We start from the raw sequence: 22,379 nt of genomic DNA on the forward strand, positions 1-22,379 counted from the left end.
AACCTTTACTAGTAAACCAAATGATACTTTGTTCGATTTGATCACAAATTAGATTAATATTTTGTTTTTAAATCTTGTGAGTTTTAAATTGAATACACAACAGTTCTAAACTGTATCGACAATTTAACTTGTGTCTATTATCATGACATATCCGCTATGTATAGCTATGATACAAAATATCCTCGCCCCTCGATGACTCGGCTGGAGAATTGTTAAGCCATACAGACAAAGCCGACATTGCAGAAAGAGTTGGGGGAGTGAAACAGCTAGGCTTTCTCACTCCTGACTCTCCTCCCCCCCCCCCCCCCCACCATTTTAGTGACTCTGGGTCAAATAGCCTGTGAAAATGGAGTCTAGGTTCACAGAAGAAGAATAGATACTTGGGCAAAATACTGAAGCACGCAGTGGAACCAGAGTCGACATCTTCTAAATACGAGAAAGGGAGGGAAGAAAACAGGTGGACAAAGGAGAGAAAATATCCTACGTGACCTAACTTAATGATCAAGGGTTTGGAGAAGGGCTTACCTTTCTGGGAACGCCATTGATATGAAGTTTTACCATGTATTTCCCACAGGGATTATACTCTGGCTCACCCTTCCTATTCTGAGGATAGATAATGCTGCAGATTGAAATATAAAGGAAGGTAAACACAGATACTGAATGTACAATGTCAAGGTTACACGTGTTCAGCTGAACTATCTTCTCTCTTTCCCCTTGTACTAGACTTTTTAAGCCACATACAATCCCCAGCCCGGGAAGAGGGTAAGCGTTTCCAGGCCTCTGCTAATGCCACTCGGTAACTAGTGGGTATTTGGCAGTAGTCTGGGATCATTGCCACTCCTGCCAAGAGCATGTCCAACCTCTGCTCAGCACTTCCATTGAATCCCACAGCTGAGGTCAGGAACCAAGTAAGTGCAGAACAGCAGGTACAAACCTACAGTGTGGCACCATTGGCTGCTATACCATCACGTCACCAATACCTCATACAAACATAGAAACATAGAAAATAGGTGCAGGAGTAGGCCATTCGGTCCTTCGAGCCTGCACCGCCATTCAATGAGTTCATGGCTGAACATGCAACTTCAGTACCCCATTCCTGCTTTCTCGCCATACCCTTTGATCCCCCTAGTAGTAAGGACTACATTGAACTCCTTTTTGAATATATTTAGTGAATTGGCCTCAACAACTTTCTGTGGTAGAGAATTCCACAGGTTCACCACTCTCTGGGTGAAGAAGTTTCTCCTCATCTCGGTCCTAAATGGCTTACCCCTTATCCTTAGACTGTAACCCCTGGTTCTGGACTTCCCCAACATTGGGAACATTCTTCCTGCATCTAACCTGTCTGAACCCGTCAGAATTTTAAACGTTTCTATGAGATCCCCTCTCATTCTTCTGAACTCCAGTGAATACAAGCCCAGTTGATCCAGTCTTTCTTGATATGTCAGTCCTGCCATCCCGGGAATCAGTCTGATGAACCTTCGCTGCACTCCCTCAATAGCATGAATGTCCTTCCTCAAGTTAGGAGACCAAAACTGTACACAATACTCCAGGTGTGGCCTCACCAAGGCCCTGTACAACTGTAGTAACACCTCCCTGCCCCTGGACTCAAATCCCCTCGCTATGAAGGCCAACATGCCATTTGCTTTCTTAACTGCCTGCTGTGCCTGCATGCCAACCTTCAATGACTGAAGTACCATGACAGCCAGGTCTCATTGCACCTCCCCTTTTCCTAATCTGTCACTCTGCAGCCTCATAGCATCCTCCTCGCAGCTCACACTGCCATCCAACGATTACATTTTCCACCTTGCTCCGTCATACACAAGTGCTGCCGTGTTGAGAGCAAGGGAGGACATTCAAAATATCCCCTCTTGCCCAAGTATACAATTACAACAATTTGCATTATATAGTACTTTTAACATAGTAAAACTAAGATGCTTGACAGGAGCTTTAACAAACAAAATTTGACACCAAACCGCATAAGGAGCTATTAGGACAGATGACTAATTACTAAGAACTCTGTACGAGTTATGATGCTATTAAAAATAATTTTCTTTTTTGAAAAATTGAGTAAAGAGACAAAAGCCAACTACCTCGTGATTAATTTTTTATTGTAACGCCTTTCATAGGCGGCACCGATGGCGAGAGAGGCCACGAAAGAGCAGTCCGATACTACTGTCTGCAAAAGAGAGAGTGTTTAAAAGATCAATATTCATAGAGATTCTTTGGACTGGTAAATAGCCAGTCAGCTACTGCTGCAATTAAACAGAACCCAAAACCTTTTGATCGAGATAGTACATATTCCTACAGGCACAGGCCACGCTTTCCCAAACATATCCTGCAGGGGGCAGCCATTCAATGCTGTGATTTGTGGATTCTGGCATCTACCACTGCAGAAATGTTGCTAAAACTACAAAAGACAATTAGACCAGAGGAATTGTCAATGCAGAACAGCATCATTTATGAAGAAAGACAGGCAAAATGATATTGGCATTTTTCAAAAACCTTTGGGTTCTCTGTGCATAGGAACAGGAGCAAGTAATTCTGCCCCTTGAGCCTATTCTGCCATTCACTTAGATCACGGCTGACCTTCATCACTCCATTTACCCACCTTGGTTCCATCTCCCTTAACATTCTTTACCTAACAAAAATCTATCAATCTCAGTTTTGAAATTTTCCATTGACCCCCCAGCTTTTCGGGGGAGGAGAGAATTTCCAGCATTGCTAGAATTGCTCAGTTAGAAACTGGACTAAATGGAATTAGGCGATAAGGTCCTTTAAACTTAAATTTTGACATTTAAAACAAGCAAGAACAAACGGACGAAGCTGACCTTAAAAGACTGACCTGTTTTATACTGAAACTAGATACAGTGTAGATCATCGTAGGGTTGTTGGAGAGGTCATCTGGCCGGACCCACCGGGAAAATAATGCTTTCTGCTTGGGTGACAACACCAGTTTGCCAGCTCTGTCCCTGGAAAAACAAGAGAAGACTTTATAAAACCAGCAGATCTCCCTCAACGGTGACTGGGCTGAGGAAGAGGTCTTTCTATGGGAGACAATTCAGGGCGGTGCTAAAGGCTCATGCCTCCAGGTGAAAGTTGATGTCAAGCTGAGGTTTTACGGACACTGAGGCTGGATGCTGAAGTGGTAGCTTGATCTACAGATTGAAATCACATTTTTTAAAAAGGTTAAACGAGGACTGGCCTGGGACAGGAGCGCAGACAAAGATGGACGGAAGCTCCTTAAATTGAGTCCCAAGACTTGGGGAGGCTCGGGCCGGTTCACATCAGTTTACTGAAAACCAATTTTCAAATATTTTGCAAATAATCACTGCCATTATATTACTAAATCATCTGGTTACCTCAATATTGTTGTTAAATAAACAAAGCCTCAGATCAATATGTTTAATGGTTTGGTGAGGGAACTGTGCAGGTTGGAAAGTGCTAGTTTCAGGCTGCCGCTTAAGGGTATTAAGTGACTGGCTTTATTTCTCTTTTTTTAAAAAAAACATTGTTTTGCAGCTGTAAGAGTCTGGTGTGTAATACCTGTTGTGAGACATAAAACACATCTTCTCATTTCCTATAAATAGAAATCTCCCATGACATTACTCGCGGCAAGTCAGATAATAAACTGTTTTGTAAGCACAGAGGTTCTACAAAGTGTCAGCCTTGGCTCAGTTGGTAGCAATCTCGCCTGAGTCAGGATTGTAGGTTCAAGCCCCACTCCCGAGACTTAGCACATAACCTAGACTGGCACTTCAGTGCAGGACTGAGGGAGTGCTGCACTGTCAGAGGTGTCTTCGGATGAGATGTTAAACTCTCAGGTGGACCTAAAAGATCCATGGCACTATTTGAAGAGCAAGGGTGTTCTCTCCTGGTCAATATTTATCCCTTAACCAACATCATACACAGATTATCTGGTCATTATTCTCATTGCTGTTTGTGGGACCTTGCTGTGTGCAAACTGGCTGCCATGTTTCCTCCAAAACGATAGTAACTGCACTTCAAAAGTATTTAATTGGTTTTGGGGGTCCAGAGGTTGTGAAAGGTGTTATATAAATGTAAGTTCTTTCATCACACCAGGTATTAGCTCTGCTAAGGTGGAGTGCACACTGGCTGCAGCAGGAATGCAAATGAAAATAAATGCTCAGTGCCCGTTGGATGCTGGAGAAAGCCAATAGTTCCTCCCTGTTTTCCATCATGAAGGTGACAAATAAAAAATCAATTATTTCTGAAATGCAATTGTTCTGAAGTACTGCTGGAATAGCTAGTAAAGCTATTCCTTAAAGCAAATCAAATTTAAAACAATGTTTCAGTTAACTGATCTGATTTAAAAAAAATTATTTTCCCATTTTATCTCGAAAGGATTGGAGACCTTTCCTACACAAGTCAGCGGATTCCAAACCTTCAACACTGAACCTTAATGTCAAAGGTGAAGGGCCCAATGATCCTTTCCATACTGACTAATAGATTTATTTTGCCTTCTTTGCATCACACATACAGTCACAAAGAGAAAGGATGTGACTTGTATTTAGATGGCCCAAGTATAAACATAACCTTCTTTATCCCCAATTCCCACATGGTAATGATTCTGCAATAACTTTAAAAACTATACATCAATTCCCTTATATACACTGAATGTTGCAAAGTTCAAAAGCTGATGTATTAAAAGCACTTGGATTTCAACCCGCAAGTTTGAGATGAGAAACACAAGCAGCTTACGAGAATGGCATTGGAAACGCAAACCGCTCTTTGAGATCCACACTCATGAAGGGCACATATTCAATTCCATTGATCTTGGAAGTTTTCCTGTAAAGTAAATCAACAGATAAGCATTAAATGAAAGGGTACGGTTTAAGACGTATGTAGGTTCACAGTGTCTTCTCTCCAAAAGCTACATTAACAGCAAGTGCATCCAAAAAAGAATTCACTTTCCCAAATTAAAGACTGATGCACCCTGTAAACAGTTATGCTATTTCATTGCAATAGCAAGTGAAACAGATCTCAATATAGTGCAGTGTCTCTCAAGGTATTCAACTCGAGTGCCTGCAGCCCATTCAAAGCAGAAATGGAACAGATTATGTGGGAGCATGTTGTGCACAAATTGGCTGGATGTGTTCCTAAATTACAACAGTGACTGCACTTCTAAAGTTCATTGACTGTAAAGTGTATTGGAACATCCTGAGGCTGTGAAAGGCGTTATATAAATGCAAACTCTTTCACTCTAATCATCTTTTGTGTGAAGTATTTCCTGATATCAGTCCCGAGCTGGTTTAGTTCCAAGTTTATTTTAGGGTATTCTCACCGTAGCACCTCAATTTCATCTGTGGTGTAACGCTGGCCCTGGGTCGACAGTTCACTGCACTGAACTCTAGGTAACTGTGGTTTATCGTTCAGAGAAAAGTCCGATCCCAGGGGCTGGAAGGCTCGAACTGGTTTCCCTGTAATGTGCTTTCTTTCTTGGGGAGTTTTGGACACAGAATCTTTTAACGCTTCAGCTCTAGTTGAGAAATAAATGGAAATAGAAGGCAAAGTTACAAAAAACGTTATAAAGCACCTCCCAAATTTGCGACCTCCACTTCTTAGAAGGACAAGGGCAACAGATGCATGGGAACACCACCACTTCCAAGTTCCCCTCCAAGTCACACATTGACTTAGACACATATTGCCATCCCTTCATTGTCGCTGGATCAAAATCCTGGAACTCCCTCTCTAATTCTACCGTAGGTGCACCTTCACCACACGGACTGCAGCGGTTCAAGACGACTCACCACCACCGTCTGGCGGCAATTAGGGATGGGCAATAAATGCCAGCCTTGCCAGTGACACCCACATCCCAAGAATGAATAAAAATATATATATCCAGTGCCTGCCAGAGTTGACCACTGGTGAATGGAATGCTGTATCCCACCTCCAAACTATGTATGGCAATTTTCCACTTTGTCAGGTAGATGTCTGTGTTGTAGTTGTACTGGAACAGCTTGGCTAGAGGCATGAAGGATTCTTAAAATGCAACTCTAATTCAGCATTAGATAACATCTCACTCAGAATTAGGATAGGAAATGCAATAGGGATGTCCCTTTGAGCTTTGGACAAAGGCACAGTATTGGGACAGAGCAGAGGGAACTTTGTTCTGCAGCTGGTCGTGCTATACCTGATGTGGCACTGTGTGCAATGCTTACACAGATTGGGCAGAGTCCACAGAGATGCCTCAAACTGAAAAGCACTTTGTCTTGACATGCACAAAAGTTCAGAAGTAAATCTGCCAAAGGGCAAAAAGTGACTCACCTATCAAGTGCTTGTCGTGCTAACTGTTTCAATTTACCCTGCAGTGTTTGATCAGAGGTTTCGTTAGCCTAGGATGAAAAATACAGCGTTTAATCTTAGTTCTGCACTGCATAAGAACATAAGAAACAGGAACAGCAGTAGGCCATATGGTCCCTCGAGCCTGCTCCGCCATTCAATAAGATCATGGCTGATTGATCATGGACTCAGCTCCACTTCCCTGCCCGCTCTTCATAACCCTTATCGTTCAAGAAACTATCTATTTCTGTCTTAAATTTATTCAATGTCCTAGCTTCCACTGCTCTCTGAGGCAGCAAATTCCACAGATTCATAACCCTCAGAGAAGAAATTCCTCCTCATCTCTGTTTTAAATGGGAGGCCTTTATTCTAAGATCATGCCCTCTAGTTCTTGTCTCCTCCATCAGTGGAAACATCCTCTCTGCATCCACCTTGTCAAGCCCTCTCATAATCTTATACATTTCCATAAAATCATCTCTCATTCTTCTGAATTCCAATGAGTAGAGGCCCAACCTACTCAACCTTTCCTCATAAGTCAACCCCCTCATCCCTGAAATCAACCTAGTGAACCTTCTCTGAACTGCCTCCAAAGCAAGTATATCCTTTCGTAAATATGGAAAACAAAACTGCCGCAGTGTTCCAGGTGTGGTCTCACCAATACCTTGTATAGCTATAGCAAGACTTCCCTGCTTTTATACTCCATCCCCTATGCAATAAAGGCCAAGATACCATTGGCCTTCCTGATCACTTGCTGTACCTGCATACTATCCTTTTGTGTTTCATGCACAAGTACCCCCAGGTCCCGCTGTACTGCGGCACTTTGCAATCTTTCTCCATTTAAGTAATAACTTGCTCTTTGATTTTTTTTCTGCCAAAATGCATGACCTCACACTTTCCAACATTATACTCCATCTGTCAAATTTTTGCCTACTCACTTAGTCTGTCTATGTACTTTTGCAGATTTTTTGTGTCCTCCTCACACATTGCTTTTCCTCCCATCTTTGTATCATCAGCAAACTTGGTTATGTTCCACTCAGTCCTTTTTTCACAAGTCGTTGATATAGATTGTAAATAGTTGGGGTCCCAGCACCGATCCCTGTGGCACCCCTCTAGTTACTGATTGCCAACCTGAGAATGAACCATTTATCCCGACTCTTTGTTCTCTGTTAATTAGCCAATCCTCTATCCATGCTAATATATTACCCCCAACCCTGTGAACTTTTATCTTGTGCAGTAACCTTTTATGTGGCACCTTGTCAAATGCCTTCTGGAAGTCCAAATACACCACATCCACTGGTTCCCTTTTATCCACATCCTCAAAGAACTCCAGCAAATTTGTCAAACATGACCTCCCCTTCATAAATCCATGCCGATTCTGCCTGACCGAATTTTGCTTATCCAAATGTCTTGCTACTGCTTCTTTAATAATGAACTCCAACATTTTCCCAACCACAGATGTTAGACTAACTGGTCTATAGTTTCCTGCTTTTTGTCTGCCTCCTTTTTTAAATAGGGGCGTTACATTTGCAGATTTCCAATCTGCTGGGACCTCCCCAGAATCCAGGGAATTTTGGTAGATTACACCCAATGCATCCACAATCCCTGCCGCTACTTCTCTTAAGACCCTAGGATGCAAGCCATCAGGTCCAAGGGATTTATCTGCCTTTAGTCCCATTATTTTACTGAGTACCACCTTCTTCGTGATTGTGATGGTGTTAAATTCCTCTCTCCTATAGCCCCTTGATTGTTGTCCTCTACTGTAAAGACTGATACAAAATATCTGTTCAGAGTTTCTGCCATCTCCATGTTCCCCATTACTAATTCCCCAGTCTTGTCCTAGAAGGGACCAACATTTACTTTAGCCACTCTTTTCCTTTTTATATACCTATAGAAACTCTTGCTATCTGTTTTTATATTTTGTACTAGTTTATTTTCATAGTCTACCTTCCCTTTCTTAATCATTTATTTTAGTCGTTCTTTGCTGGCTTTTAAAAGCTTCCTAGTCTTCTGCCCTCCCAGTAGTTTTGGCCACTTTGTATGCACTTGTTTTTAATTGGATACCGTCCTTTATTTCTTTAGTTAGCCACGGATGGCTATCTTTTCTCTTACACCATTTCTTTCTCACCGGAATATATTTTTCTTGAGTTGTGAAATATCTCCTTAAATGAACACCACTGTTCATCAACCGTCCTACACTTTAATCTATTTTCCTAGTCCACTTTACCCAAATCTACTCATACCTTAATAGTGCTCCTTTAAATTATATCTGGTCACATGCATTCGCAACTTTACATGATGGGCTTCCTTCTGTGCTAATTTGTTTATGATTCTTCAGTTTACTCACTGTTTTCAGGCACAATTCAACACCTTCAGTGTACAGTTCTACAGCCTCGTCTGCATTGCCCTTCTCATCTTCATCGAATGCTTGCGTGACCAGGAAGTGAGCGCGCTCCAGATCCATCTGCTGCTTTGTCTTCAGAGGGTCTCCTTTGTTGCTCTGTGCTTGAACTTCAAATTTGTAAAGACGTCAACCTTTAGAGCTATGGACGATCATTCTAACTTTTAAAACACATACATATTCAAAACCGCAAGGCATTGCAAAAATGGGTGATTAGAAATAATATGTTAAATCACTATTTTTAAGTTTCATAGTGCATGAGTCTATATCAATATTTACTTTGGTTAGCAGTGCTGATACAAGTGGGGTACAAAAGGGACGCTCGTTATTTCCAATATAAACTGTACAAACCTGCAGAGTAAAGAGCCTGCACTCGGTCCACGTACTCAGTTATTTTTTCCTGAATACCATCCAACTTCGATCCAGCCATACTAGCACATATCAAGGCTTGAGCAGCTTCCTACAAAATTAATACTCAGTTCAGTAGACACAGACAAAGAGGTTAACTCTTCTGTACTCTCCTTAGATGCTAACTTCCAAAAGGAAAGAAAGACTTGAGCTTCTATAGCATCTTTCACAACTGTAAGATATCCAAAAGTGCTTTACAATAAAGTACTTTTGAAATGTTAAAAGAACATAAACTATAGGAGCAGGAGTAAGCTATTCAACCTTCAAGCCTGCTCCGCCATTCAATAAGATCATGGCTGATGATCTACCACAGCTCCACCTTCCTGCACTATCCCCGTATCTCATGATTCCTTTAATATCCAAAAATCTAATCGATCTGTGTCTTGCATATACTCAACGACTGAGCTTCCACAGCCCTCTGGGGTAGAGAATGCCAAGATTCACAACCCTTTCATTGAAGAAATTTCTCATCAGTCATAAATGGCTGACTCCTTATTCTGAGACTGTGACCCCCTGGTTCTAGACTCCCCAACCAGAAGCAGCATTTTCTCAGCATCTTCACCCTGTCAAGCCCTTTAAGAATTTTTACATGTTTCAATGAGATCACCTCTCATTCTTTTAAATTCGAGGGAATATAGGCCTGGTCTACTCAATCTTTCCTCATAGGGCAATCCCCTCATTCCAGGAATCAGTCTGGTGAATCTTTCTTGCACTCCCTCTATGGCAACTATATCCTTCCTTAGGTAAAGAGATCAAAATGGTACACGATACTCCAGGTATGGTCTCACCAGGGCCCTATATAATTGCAGTAAGACTTCTTCACTCTTATACTCAAATCCTTTTGTAATAAAGGCCAACATATTATTTGTTTTCCTAATTGCTTGCTGTACCTGCATGTTAACGTTTTGTGATTTGTGTACAAGGACACCCAGGTCCCTCTGAATACCAACATTTCCCAATCTCTCACCATTCAAATAAGATTCTGCTTTTCTATTTTTCCCCACCAAAGTGGAAAACTTCACTATTCTCTACATTATATTCCATTTGTCACGTCCTTGCCCACTCACTTAACCTGTCTATATCCCCTTGCAGCCTCTTTGCATCCTCCTCACAACATGCATTCCCACCTAGCTTTGTACCGTCAGCAAACTTGGATATATTACACTGGGTCCCCTCATCTAAGTCATTAATATTGATTATAAATAGCTGAGGCCCAAACACTGATCCTTGCAGAACCCCCCTAATTACAACCAACCCAAAAATGACCCCTTTATTCCTATTTTCTATCCGTTAACCAATCCTCAATCCATGTTAATATATTACCCCCATCCATGAGTGCTAATTTTGTGTAATAACCTCGAGTGGCACCTTATCGTTTGCTTTCTGAAAATACAATGCACTACATCCACTGGTTCCCCCTTAACTACCATGTAAATCACCTCAAAAATCTCTATTAGATTTGTCAGACACAATTTCCCTTTCATAAATCTGTTTTGATTCTGCCCAATCATATTATGATTTTCTAAGTGCCCTGTTACCACGTCCCTAATAATAGATTAAACCAGACTCCCCACCCACCCTTTCCTTCAACCACTGTCTGTCCCACCTGTGACAGAGACTGTGTTTCTCGTATTGGACTGTACAGCCACCCAAGAACTCATGCTAAGAGTGGAAGCAAGTCTTCCTCGATTCCGAGGGACTGCCTATGATCAATAATAGATTCTGGCATTTTCCTTACTACTGATATCAGGCTAACTGGTCCAAAGCTCCGTTTTCTCTGTCCCTCCTTTCTTGGAATATATTTTCTACCTTCAAATCCGCGGGGACCATTCTAGAATCTAAGGAATTCGGGAGGATCAAAACCAATGCATTCCACTATCTCTGTAGCCATCTCTTTTAAAATCCTGGGATATAGGCCATCAAGTCCAGGGGATTTGTAGACTTTTAGTCTCATTAATTTCTCCAGCACTATTTCTTTACCAATACTATTTTTCTAAGTTCCTCATTCTCACTTGATCCTTGGTTCCCCAGTATTTCCAGAATGCTTTTTTGTGTCTTCTTCCATAAAGTCGGCATTTTCTAATTCCCTATTATAATTTCTTCACGTTTACTTTCTTTAATCGCTTCCTTTTTACATAGCTATAGAAGCCTATACAATTTGATTTTATGTTTCTTGCTAGTTTACTCTAATATTCTCTTCTCTTTCTTTATCAATTTCTTGGTCCTCTTTTGCCGAATACTAAAATCATCCCAATCCCCGAACTTACTTTTCTTTTTGGTAACATTATAAGCCTCTTCTTTTATTCTAATACTATCTTTAATTTCTCAGTAGCCATGGTTGGACCATTTTTCCGATAGGATTTTTATTTCTTAAGGCAATGTAAATTCATTGTGAATTAAAAATTATTTCTTTAAATGTTTGCCATTGCTTATCTACCGTCATATCTTTTAATATGGTTTCCCAATCTACCGTAACCAGCTTACCCCTCATACTTACAGTTTACTTTGTTCAGATTTAAGACCCCAGTTGCGGATTCATCTAATGCAGCAGTTATAATGGGTGACTTTAATATGCACATAGATTGGGCTAACCAAACTGGCAGCAATACGGTGGAGGAGGATTTTCTGGAGTGCATAAGGGATGGTTTTTTAGACCAATATGTCGAGGAACCAACTAGGGGGGAGGCCATCTTAGACTGGGTGTTATGTAATGAGAGAGGATTAATTAGCAATCTCGTTGTGCGAGGCCCCTTGGGGAAGAGTGACCATAATATGGTGGAATTCTGCATTGGGATGGAGAATGAAACAGTTAATTCAGAGACCATGGTCCAGAACTTAAAGAAGGGTAACTTTGAAGGTATGAGGCGTGAATTGGCTGGGATGGATTGGCGAATGATACTTAAGGGGTTGACTGTGGATGGGCAATGGCAGACATTTAGAGACCGCATGGATGAACTACAACAATTATACATTCCTGTCTGGCATAAAAATAAAAAAGGGAAGGTGGCTCAACCGTGGCTATCAAGGGAAATCAGGGATAGTATTAAAGCCAAGGAAGTGGCATACAAATTGGCCAGAAATAGCAGCGAACCTGGGGACTGGGAGAAATTTAGAACTCAGCAGAGGAGGACAAAGGGTTTGATTAGGACAGGGAAAATGGAGTATGAGAAGAAGCTTGCAGGGAACATTAAGACGGATTGCAAAAGTTTCTATAGATATGTAAAGAGAAAAAGGTTAGTAAAGACAAACGTAGGTCCCCTGCAGTCAGAATCAGGGGAAGTCATAACGGGGAACAAAGAAATGGCGGACCAATTGAACAAGTACTTTGGTTCGGTATTCACGAAGGAGGACACGAACAACCTTCCGGTTATAAAAGGGGTCGGGGGGTCTAGTAAGGAGGAGGAATTGAGGGAAATCCTTATTAGCCGGGAAATTGTGTTGGGGAAATTGATGGGATTGAAGGCCGATAAATCCCCAGGGCCTGATGGACTGCATCCCAGAGTACTTAAGGAGGTGGCCTTGGAAATAGTGGATGCGTTGACAGTCATTTTCCAACATTCCATTGACTCTGGATCAGTTCCTATGGAGTGGAGGGTAGCCAATGTAACCCCACTTTTTAAAAAAGGAGGGAGAGAGAAAACAGGGAATTATAGACCGGTCAGCCTGACATCGGTAGTGGGTAAAATGATGGAATCAATTATTAAGGATGTCATAGCAGTGCATTTGGAAAGAGGTGACATGATAGGTCCAAGTCAGCATGGATTTGTGAAAGGGAAATCATGCTTGACAAATCTTCTGGAATTTTTTGAGGATGTTTCCAGTAGAGTGGATAAGGGGGAACCAGTTGATGTGGTATATTTGGACTTTCAGAAGGCTTTCGACAAGGTCCCACACAAGAGATTGATGTGCAAAGTTAGAGCACATGGGATTGGGGGTAGTGCACTGACATGGATTGAGAACTGGTTGTCAGACAGGAAGCAAAGAGTAGGAGTAAATGGGTACTTTTCAGAATGGCAGGCAGTGACTAGTGGGGTACCGCAAGGTTCTGTGCTGGGGCCCCAGCTGTTTACACTGTACATTAATGATTTAGATGAGGGGATTAAATGTAGTATCTCCAAATTTGCGGATGACACTAAGTTGGGTGGCAGTGTGAGCTGCGAGGAGGATGCTGTGAGGCTGCAGAGCAACTTGGATAGGTTAGGTGAGTGGGCAAATGCATGGCAGATGAAGTATAATGTGGATAAATGTGAGGTTATCCACTTTGGTGGTAAAAACAGAGAGACAGACTATTATCTGAATGGTGACAGATTAGGAAAAGGGGAGGTGCAAAGAGACCTGGGTGTCATGGTACATCAGTCATTGAAGGTTGGCATGTAGGTGCAGCAGGCGGTTAAGAAAGCAAATGGCATGTTGGCCTTCATAGCAAGGGGATTTGAGTACAGGGGCAGGGAGGTGTTGCTACAGTTGTATAGGGCATTGGTGAGGCCACACCTGGAGTATTGTGTACAGTTTTGGTCTCCTAACCTGAGGAAGGACATTCTTGCTATTGAGGGAGTGCAGCGAAGGTTCACCAGACTGATTCCCGGGATGGCGGGACTGACCTATCAAGAAAGACTGGATCAACTGGGCTTGTATTCACTGGAATTCAGAAGAATGAGAGGGGACCTCATAGAAACATTTAAAATTCTGACGGGGTTAGACAGGTTAGATGCAGGAAGAATGTTCCCAATGTTGGGGAAGTCCAGAACCAGAGGTCACAGTCTAAGGATAAGGGGTAAGCCATTTAGGACCGAGATGCGGAGGAACTTCTTCACCCAGAGAGTGGTGAACCTGTGGAATTCTCCACCACAGAAAGTTGTTGAGGCCAATTCACTAAATATATTCAAAAAGGAGTTAGATGAGGTCCTTACTACTAGGGGGATCAAGGGGTATGGCGAGAAAGCAGGAATGGGGTACTGAAGTTGAATGTTCAGCCATGAACTCATTGAATGGCGGTGCAGGCTAGACGGGCCGAATGGCCTACTCCTGCACCTATTTTCTATGTTTCTAAACTCAACATTAAATTCTATCATATTATGATCACAGCTCCCCGAGGCCTTTACTACAAGGTTATTAATCAACCCTGTTTCATTTCACAATATTAGATCTAAAATAGCTTGTTACCTAGTTGGTTTCTTGACGTACTGATCTAGAAAACCATATTTAATGCATTCCATTAATTTGTCCTCTGCATTATTAATGCAAATTTGATTTGGCCAGTCTATATGAAAATTATAGTCCCGCATGATTACTGTGTTACATGCCCCTCTAAGTTCCGGAATTATACTGTGCCCGACGCTACAACTACTGTTGGGGGGCCTCTAAACTACTCCAACCAGTGTTTTCTGCCCCCTCTTGTCTCTAAGCTCCACCCAAAGTGATTCTACATCTTTTTTTTCCGATGTAATGTAGGAAACGTTTTTTTCCCCCACACAAGGTCCCACAAAGAGCAATGAGATAATGACCAGATCTGTTTTTAGTGAAGGCGTAATGAGGGATAAATATTGGTCAGTACACCGGGGTGAACTCCCCTAGTCTACTTCAAATAGTGCCATGGGATCTTTTATGTCTCTTCTGAAAGTCTGGATTATCTGTCTAAGTTTCTGGAGTGGGACTTGAACCCTCTACCTTCTGACTCAGAGGAAAGGGTGCTACCACTGAGCTAAGGCTGAAAGTCTGCTTTAGTCAAACTATGGGAACAAAAACAAATCTCTGCTGTTTGCAGATGCAATTTCTCAAAAGGTCAGATGTCAGTGTCACTGTTCACCTTTCCAAGATGGGTGGGAAAGCAAATTGTGAGGAGGATACAAGAAAATCTGCAAAGGGATATAGACAGGTGAAGTGAGTGGACAAAAATTTGGCAGGTAGAGAATAATGTGGGAAAATGTGAGGTTATCCACTTTGGCAGAAATAGAAAAGCAAATTATAATTTAAATGGAGAAAAATTGTAAAAAGTAATCAGGAAGGCAAATGGAATGTTGGCCTTTATTGCAAGGGGGATAGAGTATAAAAACAGAGAAGTCCTGCTACAACTGTACATTGTATTGGGGAGGCCACACCAAGAGTACTGCGTACAGTTTTGGTCTCCGTGTTTAAGGAAGGATATACTTGCATTGGAGGCTGGTCAGAGAAGAATCACTAAGTTGATTCCAGAGATGAGGGGGTTGACTTATGAGGATAGATGGAGTAGGTTGGGCCTATACACATTGGAGTTCAGAAGAATGAGAGGTGATCTTATTGAAACATAAGATGAGGGGGCTCGACAAAGTGTATGCAGAGAGGATATTTCCACCCATAAGGGAAACTAAAACTAGGGGATATAGAATAAGGGGTCGCCCATGTAAAACTGAGATGAGGAGAAATTTCTTCTCTGAGGGCTGTAAATCTATGGAATTCTCTGCCCCAGAGAGCTGTGGAGGCTGGGTCATTGAAAATATTTAAGGCGGAGATAGACAGATTTTTGAGCGATAAGGGAGTAAACGGTTATGGGGAGCGGGCAGGGAAGTGGAGCCGAGTCCATGATCAGATCAGCCATGATCTTATTGAATGGTGGAGCAGGCTCGAAGGACCAAATGGCCTACTCCTGCTCCTATTTCTTATGTTCTTATGGCGGCTGACAGACACATTCATACTTTTGTCCAGCTGGATACGGAGAAGGACACAGCAATATAATTATAGATTCCAATAAAAAAGGGATGTCTGTAAATGCTTCTAATCAAATAACAGAAAATGCAAGAAATACACAACAGGTCTGTCAGTATTTGTAGAGAGGGTGGGTGTAGGCAAATGAAAATATGGGGAAATACAGGTACAAGTCCTATGCTGACTCTGACCAAGTCCTAGACAGTCAGGTAGAGTCAGGTATGCTGACAATGACCGAGTCCTATACAGTCAGGTATGCTGACTGTGACAAAGGCAGGCACTGGTTTATCTTCCAGTTTTGATGAAGGGTTCCTGCACACAAAACTTCCATCGTGCTTTCCTCTTTTCAGCTGCTGACAGATCTGAATTATAGATTCCATCCTTTCACTCGGATTGTTTCAGCACCACTGACAGACAGACCTGTAACCACAAGTGCTGTTCTCTAAACATCGTTGATGCCGTACTGGTGGTTAAAGCTCTGTCACTAGTACATAGGGTGAACAAGGTAGTCGGCTGCAACAACCGTTGGCAGTGAAGTGCTTTGGGACAAGATGTGCTGGGAACTGTGTAAATCGGAAGCTGTTGAGACTGTTCAGCCTTAAAATGACACTCACACACTGGCAGCAGAATCAAAGGCGCTGTGCGCGTCCCTGCACCCCGGGCCCATCATTACACAGCAGGCGGCCAGGCCCCGGCCGTACCTTGTAGTAGAACACGGCCTCGGTGAAACGGCCGCTCTGGTCGCTCCTCACCGCCGCCTGGGCGAATTTGACGGCGTCCTGCTCCAGGGCGCTCGGGTCCATCCTGCTGCCGCTGGTGGCCCCCGCCCAATGGGAAGGCCGAAGCCCGCGGCCACGGGTCTGACTGAGTGCCAGGTAAAGGGGCACCGCCCCTGGGCTCCCACTGCCTTACTGTCCCACACTCCAAGCCCGGCCCTGCGGAGCTGGACTCAGAGTACCGGCCGACCACTGCTTCCGCTTCCGGCCCCGGCCGGCAACTGCTTCCGTTTCCGGCTCAGGGGTGAGGTCTAGAGTCTTTCCTGATTGGATGAATTAAGATGTCAATAAAAGGAGCCAAGTAGCTTCTAATTGAGAATGAAGTGTGTGTGTGTGTGTTGCAATGTATTGCAGGGTGTTTGTGATGTTTATATAGTGTCAGCTGTGGTTCAGTTGGTCGCATTTTCATTTCTGAGTCAGAAGGTCGAGTTCAAGTCCTACTGCAGGGACTTCAGCACAAACTCTGGTGCGGTACTGAGGGAATGATGTGCTGTCTATCGAATAAGATGTTGAACCAATGTCCTATCTGCACTACGGTTGCTAACTCTGGTTGGAGACACTGGAAGTTTGAACACATGATGTTCTGACCTACTGCAACGATTGGGATCCCTGTAGTTGAGTATCTGTGCTTGTGCTTTTGCTCAAGCAGCTGTCCAAGAGTCAGGAGGCCACTTGTTCGAAGGTGATGAAGTGAAACTGAGAGGATGGGGAAGCCAAAGGTGGGATGAACTTTGATTCCACCAGTAACTCACTGAAACCAATAGTAATACTGGTAACACTCAGATTCCCCTCATAATCAACAGTAATGTAATAAGTCAGTGATAGTATATGTAATGGGGGTGTAATGCCCTTTAGATTGGGAGCAGCATTGAGAGAAGAGCAGGTAGTAAAGGGGTAGTGAAACCTGGCGACCTTACCGTGGCTAAATAGTGAAAGATTTACACTGGTGGGCAAATGGCGAACTAGGGAACAGAAACCAAGGATTCTCACTGGAAGAACCAAGGGGGAAGGGAGGAGGTTCTTGAACTGACGACTATTAGACCATGGGATCCTTCACCACATGTGGCTGGTGAGGTAGAGACTCAAATTATTTTAAAGGGGAAGGGGACAAATATTTGTAAAGGAGCAATATAAAACAATCTGTAACTAGTAGAAATCCTATAACCTGTTGATATTCACCCTGAAACCAGTCAGGAAATCCCCTCCGCTGCACTCAGTCTCTTCACTTGATGCCACTTTTAATAAGCCCCATCTCCTTGGGTCTCTGGTTTGGACTCTGGTTCCGTGTGAAGGTGACTGCTATGACCTGAGAACCACACAGCTGATCTGTACTTAGACTTCACACATCAAAACTGGCCGGTACAGACTGACTTGAACCAAACTGAAAAATTTCACCAACAGCGGACTCAGTATTTGGGAATCTTCTCACAGGACACGTCATCCTAAATCCAGCTGAGCACTAACATTTCGAAACCACTCCCTGGGCTCAGTTTTAACAAATGAGAATTTTCATAGAATTATTCAAATTACAGCACAGGAGGAGGCCATTTGGTCCCAGTGCTGGAGCTCTCTTCTGTAACTCCATTTCTTCCAGATTGTTTTATATTGCTCCTTTACAAATATTTGTCCCCTTCCCCTTTAAAATAATTTGAGTCTCTACCTCACCAGCCACATGTGGTGAAGGATCCCATGGTCTAATAGTCGTCAGTTCAAGAACCTCCTCCCTTCCCCCTTGGTTCTTCCAGTGAGAATCCTTGGTTTCTGTTCCCTAGTTCGCCATTTGCCCACCAGTGTAAATCTTTCACTATTTAGCCACGGTAAGGTCGCCAGGTTTCACTACCCCTTTACTACCTGCTCTTCTCTCAATGCTGCTCCCAATCTAAAGAGAAAACTCCAGGGAATAGAGCAGTGTAATGAATTGGATAAAGATAAGCAGGAAGGGACAGAGAATTTAAAGGTAATGATGCATAAGCGAATAAGATGAAGGCTGGGAATAATGTTAAAAAGTTAAAACTAAAGGCTCTTTACCTGAATGCACGAAGCATTCGGAATAAGATGGATGAACTAGTGGTACAAATGGAGATGAAGGCTTTGATCTAATAGCCATTACAGAGACGTGGTTGCAAGGTGACCAAGGGTAGGAACTAAATATTCCCGGGTACTTGATGTTTCAAAAAGACAAGCAGGGGGTGGGGGTAGCCCTGATAATAAAGGATGACATAAGGATAGTAGGGAGAAAGGATATTGGCTCGGAGGATTAGGAAGTAGAATCAGTATGGGTGGAGATAAGAAATAACAACTGGTAGAAAACACTGGTGGGAATAGTTTATAGGCCTCCTAACACTAGCTATACCGTTGGATAGAGTATTAAGAAATAATAGGAGCTTGTAACAAAGGTATTGAAATGTCGTGGGGGACTTTAATCTTCATATAGACTGGGCAAATCAAATTGGCAAAGGTAGTCTGGAGGACGAGTTCATGGAATGGATTCGAGACAGTCTCCTAGAACGATACGTCATGGAATCAACCAGGGCTCAGGCTATTTTAGATCTTGTCTTCTGTTATGAGACTGGGTTAATTAGTAATCTCGTGGTAAGGGATCCTCGAGGGAAGAGTGATAATATAATATACATAGATGACCTGGAAGAGGGGACAGAATGTAGTGTAACAAAATTTGCAGATGTCACAAAGATTAGTGGGAAAGCGGGTTGTGTAGAGGACACAGAGAGGCTGCAAAGAGATTTAGATAGGTTAAGCGAATGGGCTAAGGTTTGGCAGATGGAATACAATGTCGGAAAATGTGAGGTCATCCACCTTGGAAAAAAAAAACAGTAAAAGGGAATATTATTTGAATGGGGGGAAATTACAACATGCTGCGGTGCAGAGGGACCTTAGGGTCCTTGTGCATGAAACTCTTTTTGGAGTTCACCTGCAAAAACATAAAACATTAAACCGTGCCACCCGACCTGGGTGACACACCAGACATTTACAAGGCCCTTTTTTCCTTTTTTTTTTTGTGTTTTTCATTTTTTTTTTGTGCGCTAAAATCACATTTTTCCAGTGCCCCCTATAAAAGGGAAGGGGACACTAAAAGCACCGGCAATTAAAACAAATTAAACTTTAAAACGTAAAATCAAATTAAAATTTGGTTGCCGGGCGTGATGATGCACTCCAGTCCCTCCGGTGCCCACCTCTCGCGGAAGGCCGCGAGCGTACCGGTGGACACCCCGTGCTCCATCTCCAAGGACACCCTGGACCGGATGTAAGAGCGGAAGAGAGGCAGGCAGTCAGGTTGAACGACCCTCTCGACCGCCCGCTGCCTGGACCGGCTGATGGCACCCTTGGCCGTGCCCAGGAGCAGTCCTACGAGGAGGCCCTCGGACCTACCCGCTCCCCTCCGTACAGGGTGCCCAAAGATCAGGAGAGTGGGACTGAAGTGCAGCCAGAATTTCAGGAGCAGCCCCTTCAAATAATGGAACAGGGGCTGCAACCTTGTGCACTCAATAAAAACATGGAACACGGATTACTCCAGACCGCAGAAATTGCAGGCGGCCTGGGAGTCCGTGAACCGGCTTAAAAATTTGTTGCACGGCACTGTTCCGAGCACCACCCTCCAGGCCAAGTCCCCGATGAATAGTGGGAGGACCCCTGCGTAGAGTGCCCTCCATCGGGGACCCCCGCCTCCTCCGGACGGCAAGATGGTACGCCATGGCGTGTCCGGACGGCCGGCGAGGATGGCAAAGTTGAGAGTGTGCAGGAGCAGCCCGTACAGGAAACCCCTCCGCGCGGAACTGAAAGGCACGGAGGGGATTTCCCCGAGGCGGCTCAAGTTGTGAGGCGCCGGCCCCTGAGGGAGGTTCCGGGGTTTGGCGCCGATGAGGAATTCCGTCCGGACGGGGGTCAGTTCGGACGGGATCTCCCCACGTGCTTGAGCCTCCTCGATGCACCTAACGGAGTCAGGGCCCAGAGCTGTTTTTAGCGACTCGATGGCATCGGCCGCGTGGCGGACGTTGGCAGAATTTAGGCACCGCGCCAGCGTGTCTGGCGCCATCCAGCCCGCTCCTCCGCCATCGAGCAGGTCCCTGACCCTGGTCACCTCACCAGCCACAGCCCTCTCTTCCGACCGCCACATAAAACCTCGGCCGTGGAGGTACGGATTCCCGAGCAGCGGCTCCTGCAGGACGGCCGCCACTCCAGCCGGCGGAGAGCTGCGCTTGGTGGAGACTTTGTTCCAGACCCTGATGAGTTCCCTGTAAAAGACAGGCAGCTCCCGGAGGGCGGTCCTGACACCCCCCAAGTTCACAAACAGGAGCTGCGTGTCATAATTGAGGTCGCGCTGCTGGCGGAAGAAATACCTCGCCAGAGCACACCACCTAGGAGGGGGCTCGACGTAAAGGTATCTCTGCAGGGTCTGAAGACGGAAAGTCGCGAGCTGGGCGCTGACGCACACCAACGACTGACCGCCCTCCTCAAGCGGGAGACTCAAGACCGCAGCAGAGACCCAGTGCTTCCTGTTGTTCCAGAAGAAGTCCACCAGCTTCTTCTGTATCTTGGCGACAAACGCAGGGGGAGGGGTCAAAGTGACCAGCCGGTACCACAGGATTGCGGCCACCAGCTGGTTTATGACTAGCGCTCGACCCCTGTAGGACAGCACTCGGAGCAGTCCTGTCCAGTGCCCTAGGCGAGCGGCGACCTTGGCCTCCAGCTCCTGCCAGTTCGCCGGCCAGGCTCCCTCGTCGGGGCTAAGGTAGACTCCCAGATAGAGGAGATGGGTCGTGCTCCAGGCAAAAGGCCTGAGCTCCTCCGGCAGGGAGTCCACCCGCCACTGACCCACCAGGAGTCCGGAACATTTCTCCCAGTTGATCCTGGCGGAGGACGCGGCCGAGTAAATCTCCTGGCACTCACGCATCCTCCGCAGGTCAGCGGGATCCTCTACCGCGAGGAGCACGTCATCGGCGTAAGCCGAGAGGACGACCTCCACGCCCGGCCCTTGCAGAGCCAGTCCCGTCAACCTCGTCCGCAAGAGGCGCAGGAAAGGCTCCACGCAAACGGCGTATAACTGGCCGGACATGGGGCATCCCTGGCGCACCCCTCTCCTAAAGCGAAGGGGCGCCGTCAAGGACCCGTTAACCTTAATCAGACACTCCGCGGCGGCGTACAAAAGTCGGATCCGGGCGACGAAATACGTCCCGAACCCGAAAGCGCGCAGAGTTCCGAGCAGATAGTCGTGATCCACCCTGTCGAACGCCTTCTCTTGGTCGAGGGATAGGAAGGCGACCGACAGACCAGCCTCCTGGGAAAAATGGATGAGGTCCCGGACCAGATGGATGTTATCGTGGATTGTCCGGCCCGGGACCGTGTAGGACTGGTCGGGGTGGATCATGTGGTCCAGCACGGCACCAAGGCGAGCAGACATCGCCCTGGTGAAGATTTTGTAGTCCGTGCTGAGGAGGGAGACCGGGCGCCAGTTCTTAAGGAGGCGGAGATCGCCCTTCTTAGGTAGCAGGACGATGACTGCCCTGCGCCAAGAGAGGGGCATCTCCCCGGTCGCCAGACTTTCCACCAGGACCCGCGCGTAGTCGCTCCCCAGGACGTCCCAGAACGCCCTGTGGAACTCCACGGTCAGCCCGTCCAGCCCCGGGGATTTTCCCGTCGAGAGCCGGTCGAGGGCACCGGTCAGCTCCGCCAGGCTTAGCGGAGCTTCCAGATTTTCGGCGCCCTCCGGGCTGACCTTCGGCAGGTCCTCCCACAGAACTCTACGCGTTTCCTCGCTGGACGGATCCGGAGAGAACAGAGCCCCGTAATATTCACGGGCC

At 45.1% G+C, this 22,379-nt stretch overlaps 1 protein-coding gene across 1 annotated transcript in view; it reads right to left on the bottom strand.

Moving 5' to 3' along the window:
• capn7 (calpain 7) overlaps positions 1-16,765 on the bottom strand; it is a 41,725-nt gene extending 24,960 nt beyond the window's left edge. Inside the window, exons 1-9 of the mRNA XM_070880544.1 lie at positions 16,489-16,765; positions 9,050-9,158; positions 8,645-8,808; positions 6,286-6,353; positions 5,303-5,497; positions 4,720-4,806; positions 2,843-2,969; positions 2,091-2,176; positions 526-619 (exon numbers count right to left, since the gene is read on the bottom strand). Of these exons, the coding sequence (XP_070736645.1) occupies positions 526-619; positions 2,091-2,176; positions 2,843-2,969; positions 4,720-4,806; positions 5,303-5,497; positions 6,286-6,353; positions 8,645-8,808; positions 9,050-9,158; positions 16,489-16,590 (1,032 nt within the window). The 5' untranslated portion in view covers positions 16,591-16,765. The remainder of the gene's footprint in view (positions 1-525; positions 620-2,090; positions 2,177-2,842; positions 2,970-4,719; positions 4,807-5,302; positions 5,498-6,285; positions 6,354-8,644; positions 8,809-9,049; positions 9,159-16,488) is intronic.
• Between the last annotated feature and the right edge of the window lie 5,614 nt (positions 16,766-22,379).

The sequence above is a fragment of the Pristiophorus japonicus genome, chromosome 5 (genome assembly GCF_044704955.1).
Source record: "Pristiophorus japonicus isolate sPriJap1 chromosome 5, sPriJap1.hap1, whole genome shotgun sequence".
NCBI lineage: Eukaryota > Metazoa > Chordata > Chondrichthyes > Pristiophoridae > Pristiophorus > Pristiophorus japonicus.